Source organism: Nicotiana tabacum, chromosome 9, assembly GCF_000715075.1.
Source record: "Nicotiana tabacum cultivar K326 chromosome 9, ASM71507v2, whole genome shotgun sequence".
NCBI lineage: Eukaryota > Viridiplantae > Streptophyta > Magnoliopsida > Solanales > Solanaceae > Nicotiana > Nicotiana tabacum.
In genome coordinates, this window is record NC_134088.1 from 118,649,577 (window position 1) to 118,657,638 (window position 8,062).

An 8,062-nucleotide genomic window follows, 5' to 3' on the forward strand; every position below is an offset into this window, starting at 1 on the left:
ATTTACTTTTTTTTTTATAATTTCAAATTTCTGTTTTTTCTTTTTTCTGCACCATCCACCCCCACCCCGCCAACCCCCCCCCCCTCGACTGCCCCACCACCTCACAATTTGTTTTTTTTTTACTTTTTGTTTTTTAATTTTAAATTTCTGTTTTTTCGTTTTTCTGCATCCCCACCCCCGAAAAAAATATTTTTTTTATATATTTTCAATTTTAGTTTTTTCATCTTTCGGTTTACATGTTCGAAATTTTATAAGTTCCAAAGTTATGAGTTCGGAAGTTTATGTGTTTGGAAGTTTACGCGTACCAAACACCGGAAAATGAATAAGATTATTACTTGTTTTCCAAAAAAATATTTTCTTGAAAAATATTTTCCACGGAAAATATTTTCTGTTATACCAAACACACCCTGAGTGTAAATATTTACCAATAGTTAGGGCCTTAGGCGTATTCATCATTCGATTTGGATCGGGTTTTACCTAAAAAGAAACCAAATCAATTAAGATATGTTTTAAAATATTTGAACCAAATCACATCAAATATAACAGAAACTACATCGGTTCCATTTTTGTCGATTTTACAGTTTCCCCCGGTTTTTATTGTTTTTCTTTTTTGAAAATTCTCAAGTCTCAGAGTCTTGACATCAAGTCCCTTACTTGACATCGGAAAAATTGTAGGAAATTCTCGAAATAGACTAATTGATCATATGGCTAGTGAAAAGGCCAACATCAGACATTAGACCTATATTGAGAAAAAATTATATTAATTAGATATATAGTGTACTCACAAGTCTTAATATATTTTGCAGAAGAACATCTACTCAAAAATAAGTCTTAGTGAGGGAATAATCAGGGCGGATCTAGGTATCAATTTGTGGTGCTCAAGCACCCATTAACCCCAATGTGAGCTCGGGTAGTTATAATAGAAAATAGTAAAACTATATCTAAATTGTAATAGGCAACACCCAGTAACAAAAGTATACTTGGGTGCTTTGGATCAACGGCGGAAGTTAAGGCTTGTTGTTTTTTGAGGTGGCTAGGTTCGATTCTTACGCTAAGCAGTTTTTCTTAGGAAAATTTAGCTGCTTTTTATGATAGTAAATATTTTATCAGCCACGCCGAATTCCGCTACTTTCCCGCAATGCATTGCCCTTCTTTCCCTAATTCCAAATCTAACCTTATTCTTTCCATTGCTGACATTTCCTTTTTGTTCTTTTTTTTTATATACATTTTCTTCTCGTTGTGACACATAAAAGGGAAAAAGTAAGAACTAAGATTTGATTAAAGCTAGAGAAATTGAAAAGAAAAAAATGTGCCTCTCTTAATATGTTTTGTCTCATAATAATTTTTGTGGCTCAAAGAAAAAAAATTGGGTATTTTAAAAGTAAAAAACAGAAAAGCGAAAAGCTTTCGTAACTATAAGCAATGATGTTATTATTTATCGTTTTCAATATGTGAATAATCGCCGAGCACAGTTATACCTTTTGGCTAGAATTTTGTTAATAATGATAATATTGTTAGTAGTTCATTATGACTTGTGTGTAAAAGTCTTTTTTGATAATGATAATATTAATCGTAATCTTTTCATTAATTTTTTTCTGTCGTGTTTATATAATTATATACTTCTACTATGCGATTAACAGCAACTTTATGTTAGAGTGAGCACTCACGACCTTCAAATCCTGGATCCGCCACTGGGAATAATAACTGTGTTCAAAGGAAAATGTTGCAAAACACAGTTTAAAAAATTTAATTGAATAAAACTATCAGACAGTAACAAGGCTTAATCAGTTAGAAAAGCCACTTCCACAAAGAAAATAAAACATACTCAACAATTTAAGAAAAATATGTAAAAACGTACATATATGTGCGTAATTATAAGTTTTAAATAGGTATTTATATAATCGATTTGGTTTGATTTTTTCAATTATTTTTTACTTAAAATTAAAATCAAACTAAATTTTATCAGTTTTAAACCAAATCAAACAAAAAAATATCGTTTTTTTGTTTTTGGTCGGTGTACTTCAGTTTTTAATTTGGTTTGGTTTTACGGTTTACATGAACACCTCCATATATAGTTAATTAATTTGATTGTGTGAATAACTTTTAGGCAGTCAAATGCATGCAGTCAATGATTTTTGTTTTTGCCCTTTTTGTGCTACTTCTCGTGGATATGTATCACTATTTTAAAATTGATATAGCATTTAAACCACAAGCTCAAAATTCGATTAAATTTGACAAAAAAAAAATTATCTATCGTTAGACATCTAACACAATGCAGTGAGGGGAAAAAAACAGATATTATGATGATATATTAAAAACTATGTCATGCTCTAATCATATTCCAAAATTGTGAGGGACTACTCACAAATTATAGAGTAGCAAATCTAAACTAAAATTTTCAATTAGACCATCAAATAATTTCTAATACTATACATACGCTTATATGTTTATGTATTAAATGACTTTACAAATACCTAACGTTGACCAAATTGCAGTAACTAATTTTAATATTACACTCTAGTCATTTTTTCCCTATATAAGAAGCCATCATTTGGTCTTTTTCCTACATCATACATTTCATTTGTTTCTTATTGCTTTTTCATGATGGCTAACTTGTTGATGTTTGTATTTGTTGGTATGGTAATGACATACCTTCAAATAATAGGTATTTTCTCATCATCTCATTATCTTGGTTTTACTTTAAACATTTTATTGTTATTATTTTTTGTATACCTTCAAAGGATTAATTTCTTTTGGGTATCCCATATGCTTTATGCATGATTAAGAAATTTACCAAATCGCTTTTTCTGTTACATAATTTATACAGACGAGTTTATGTTCTATGTACTATTGATATATAAATATTTATATAACTCGATTACTTAAAATGTAATTATAGGTAACCCTCTTTTATTAATATTGGTTGGTCGCTTGAAAAAATAGTCAACAAACTATTATAATTGATTAAACTATATCGATAACGTAAAATCTTATACAGAATAGGTGCTTTAGTTTCAAAGGGTGTCAACTTGGGTACTTATGTAATGGCGGAGGCACGATTAATGAAGGGGTTCAATTGAATCCCTTTCGTTGGAGTACTGTGTAAATAATGCGAGAATAATAATTTTCATATACATATAAACTTTTGAATCTCTCCTTGACATAGAAAAAGTTTTTATTGTAGTGACATAAGTAGTTTAGAAAATTGCTTTAGGTCGCAAGTTTGAATTTTTTGAATCCCCTTATTACAATTTTTGGCTCCGTCGCTGATTCGACAATAAATTCCTTTATTTACACTATCTTTTTTTTATTTTATGATGCAGAGGCACAACCTATTGGAGTATGTTATGGAAGAAATGGTAACAACTTACCATCAGCACAAGATGTTGTAAATCTTTATAAAGCTAATGGCATAACAAATATGAGAGTTTACGATCCAATTGCTGAAACACTCACTGCTCTTAAGGGAAGTAACATTGAAATAATTCTTGATATTCCTAATGATAATCTTCAAGCTTTAACAGATCCAAATGCAGCTACAAATTGGGTTAATGCAAATATTGTGGCTTATTCACCAGATGTTAAGTTCAAATATATAAATGTTGGAAATGAAGTATCCCCTGCTAATGTTGCAACATCTAAATTTGCTCCCTTTCTTATCCCCGCATTGCAAAACGTGCAACAGGCGATAACGAAATTTCAACTTCAGGTTAAGGTCTCAACGGCTATAGAGACAGGGATTTTGAGGAACACATATCCACCTTCTCAGTCAGTATTTAGCGACGATATAAGCAGTTTCATTAACCCACTTATCGGGTTCCTGAAACAGAATAACTTGCCTGTCCTAGCAAATATTTATCCGTATTTTGGTTATCTTGGCGACCCTGCTCATGTGCCACTCCCTTATGCACTATTTACACAACAGAATCCCGATCCATCGGGCTATCATAATCTTTTCGACGCTATGTTGGATGCAACTTATTATGCAGTTGAGAAAGCTGGCGGAGAAAACTTGCCAATTGTTATTTCGGAAAGTGGATGGCCATCTGATGGTGGAGATGGAGCAAGTATAGATAATGCTGGAACTTATTACAGTAATTTGATTAGTCATGTGAAGTCAGGTGCAGGAACTCCACACAAGCCTGGAACTGCTATAGAAACTTATTTGTTTGCTATATTTGATGAAAATATTAAGATCGGGGCCGAGACTGAGAAGCATTTTGGAGTTTTCCATCCTGATAAAACTCCCAAGTATAATCTTAACTTCCAGGAGAGTAGTTGATTTTACAAAATTTGTAATTCTTCAATGATTTTAGGTGAAAACTATTGTCTCAATAAAAAGAATATATAAAGGAAGTTAGCCCCGGAAATATGTAGTTCATAATTCTCATATCTATATGCATACCACCTTTATAAATTTATTTATGCTGTCAAATTACTTGTTTAATTGCTTATTTTTTATTTATATATTAATGTTTATATACTTATTCTATAAATTTCAAACACGTCGTTATCCTGAATCATATTGAAGTTTCAAAGATTATTGGTGGAAACTAAGAGAGAAAAGGGGAAATAAATAATTGAATCTTAAAACTTGATTTTTTATTTTTGCTTTTCATGACTTAGATATATAAAATATGTAACTATTAACAAGTGATACACGTATAACGGCACGTGACTAACGACTAGTTATTTATGAAACGATCCAATTAGATTTCCTTGTTTCAATTCGGGAGCTTTACATAAATAGCCGGTCAGATTCAATATTAACTTTTTTTTAGTCGTATACAAAGATTATATACTGATTATACATGGTTATACATATATTATACATGAACAATAAGTATATTATATATCTATCAGGTATTTTTAATTTAAGCAATTGGGCTTAGCGGCTATTTCTATTAATTCTTTCTTTCTATTTGTTTTTAGTATAGATTTTAAGTTTGTATCATCTACTAATGATGATTAAGCCCCTTCCAAAATGAGTTTTCAAAGTCAAAGTGCACCAACAGATATATAATAAAGTTTTTACCAAACTATATTTATAAAGTCATGATTACACTAAGTTTTACTATAGTTAGACTTGAGTCAAAGAAGCAATGGATGAGAATCGAGAATGAGTGAAACACTAATAGAAAGTGAGTAAATGATTGATTATCAAAATTTTAAATCTTTCAAGTTTGAATTTACTTAAGTTATAACATCTATAATTTTTAAAAGAGTTAATATCCTAAAATCCCCTTAGACTATCACATTTTTGTTAGTTTCCTACTTTAACTATTCAGTGTCCGCAAAACCAACCCGAACTATATTGCCGCTCGTATTAAAACTCACTCGTCGATGACCTGACATAACACGTGTACTCACTTGGGAGCACGTGATAGCTGAAAAAAGCCATCAAAATGGTCCACCTAACAGAAAATAATGGCTAATTAGCCTAACCCTCTTTTAATTTTTTAAAATATATATATTTATATATATTCTCCTTATTTTAGTTATATCCATCTTTTTTCCTCATTTTTCACCATTCTTCCTTATTTTTTCACCTTTCTTCTTTGTTTCTCACCTTCTTTTTCATTTTTAACATTTTTTCTTCAGTTCTCCATATGGATTTCCTCTCAAAAATATTTTTCCTCTCTTGTTGTAACGACCCGACTTGTCGTTTTAAGAATTAACGCTTCATGCAGTGACTTAAGGTCTCGTACAGCTTCGTAATATGTATTTTGAATTGCGTGTGTAGTCGAGTTTGATTTTTGGATGATTCGGAATCAAATTGGAAGAACAATACTTATTTAAGAAGCTTAAAACAAAAGAGTTGATAGGAGAGTTGACTTTTGAGAAAACAACCCCGGAATAGAGTTTTGATGATTTCAATAACTCCGTATGGTAATTTTGGACTTAGGAGCATATCCGAAAAATTATTTGAAAGTTCGTAGCTAAATTAGGCTTGAAATGGCTAAAATAAAAAATTAAGTTTGGAAATTTGACCGGGGAGTTGACTTTTTGATATCGGGGCCGGAATCTGATTCAAATTTGAATACCTCCATTATGTCAGTTATGACTTGTGTGCAAAATTTGAAGTCATTCCGGATTGATTTGATATGTTTCGGCACGAGTTTTGGAAGTTGGAAGATTTAAAAATTTATGAGTCCGATTTATGGTGTGATTCGTAGTTTCGACATTGTTTGATGTAGTTTGAGACCTTGATTAGGTCAGTGTTATATTTTAGGACTTGTTGGCAAGGCCGGCTGAAGAGCCAAGCCGGTAAGGCCATGGCTTTAGGCCCCCAATTCTCTGGGGCCCCATTTTCTAAATTATGTTTTTTATGATTAATTTTCTTTCAAAAATATTGAATAATATAAGGTGAAAAGTATAAAATACTTATAGAAGATGAATAGATAACTATTTACTCAAGGATTGAAAATGAATGTTGGTCAATTTACAGTATGACATTAATATTGTCTTCTCCTTTTTTCATAATAAAACTTGTATTTTATTTTCTCCTACAAAGCTATTTATTTTCTCAAAAACAAGGACATTGAATAAATTAAATTGTACATTCATTGTCATTACTATTTCTCAAGTTTTAATGCACGCACAATAACAATCAAAATTAACTAAAGCAGTGAAACTTTGCTTGGATATTTTGTGTGTTTTCACTTCATAGATGTAATTTTTTTTCATTAAAAATTAGAATTCAAATATGTCAGTATGAATAAGGTTACTCGACTTAAAAAAGATTATTATTGGAACTTTAATACTTTCATGGGTGGTAAAAAAAGATTAGATATGTTATTTATATTGTCAAATAGAAAAGAACGATTAAAATAAATTATACACATATCATTAATAATTTTACATCTCAAAACATTAGACAAAATAAAATTAAAATAAAAATATATTTGAACTTTTGGTTAAAAGCTTAAGGCCTCTTAATAAAGTTTGGCTTTAGGCCACAACTTTTCTTGAGCCGCCCCTACTTGTTGGTATGTTTGGTTGAGGTCCCAAGTGGCTCGGGTGAGTTTTGGGGTGAGTTTTGAACGAGTTTGGGCATTTCGGCACTCTGATGATATTTTGGGACAGTTGAAGTACGGAGGGCACATTTTGAAGTACGGATGTGCGGCCGCAAACTCCCAAAGTGCGGAAGCAGTAATAATTATGCGGACCGCAGTTGAAATTGTGCTATCCGCAGTTGAAATTGTGCGGTCTGCATAATTTCTCTCGCGGCCGCAGAAATGAGATTTTCAGGTTCGATGGTACGACTTCGGAAGCTTATATCTTTTAATTTACAAGGAATATGGAGATGATTCAAAAATAAAAGTTGTATATCCTTGAATCTAGTTTCTAGAAAGGTATACCATTAATAATTTGGATATTTATAGAGAATGTTATGGTCAATTTACTGAAACCTGGTAGTATAGAGGTGTTGAAGTGCGGTCGCACAATTTGGAGTGCGACCGCACAAGAAAATGTGCGGTCAGCACAATGGGGATCGGATTTTGTACTATATGAACGAAGGTTTCATCTCAGTTTTTATTTTTGGACTTTGGGAGCTCGGTTTGTGGTGATATTTCGGGGATTTTCAACAAAATCACCGGGGTAAGTGATTCTAACTCGGATTTGGTTAATATACATGAATATATCATTGTTTTCATCATTTAATTAGCATTTTGAGATGAAAATTTGAAAAAAATTGTAGAAGTTTTATAAAACGAAAATTTAAGATTTGGAGGTCGATTCGTTATCGGAATTTAATAAATTTGGTATGGTTGAACTCGTATCAGAATGGGTATTCGAATTTCGTGAAAATTCTATCGAGTTTTGAGAGGCGGGCCCCACGTTGACTTTTAATGTGAAATTTTAAGTTGTCATTTTATTATTCGGAATTGTTTCCGATAAAATTTAATAAAGTTATACAATTAATTTGGATAGATTTAAACTGTCCGGAGGTCAATTCAAGCAACAAGGCAATTTTGGAATATCGGCATAACTTTAAAAAGGTAAGTATCTTGCCTAACCTTGAGTTGGGAAATTTTTCCTTAGGCATCGAGTCTTATGT

The 8,062-nt window shown here is 31.5% G+C and overlaps 1 protein-coding gene across 1 annotated transcript; it reads left to right on the forward strand.

The window, feature by feature from the left end:
• Nucleotides 1-2,581: 2,581 nt before the first annotated feature.
• LOC107770298 (glucan endo-1,3-beta-glucosidase, acidic-like) lies at nt 2,582-4,421 on the forward strand. Its single transcript, XM_016589592.1, has 2 exons — nt 2,582-2,665; nt 3,324-4,421. Exons 1-2 carry the CDS (start codon nt 2,602-2,604, stop codon nt 4,280-4,282), a joined length of 1,023 nt encoding a protein of 340 aa, XP_016445078.1. The 5' UTR covers nt 2,582-2,601; the 3' UTR covers nt 4,283-4,421.
• Nucleotides 4,422-8,062: the final 3,641 nt, after the last annotated feature.

Bases quoted from the DNA above. Each gene is read 5' to 3' on its own strand.
- LOC107770298 (XM_016589592.1), top strand. From the start codon at position 2,602: ATGATGGCTAACTTGTTGATGTTTGTATTTGTTGGTATGGTAATGACA. The intron at 2,666-3,323 runs GTATTTTCTCAT...TTTATGATGCAG, and splicing joins GACATACCTTCAAATAATAG to AGGCACAACCTATTGGAGTA.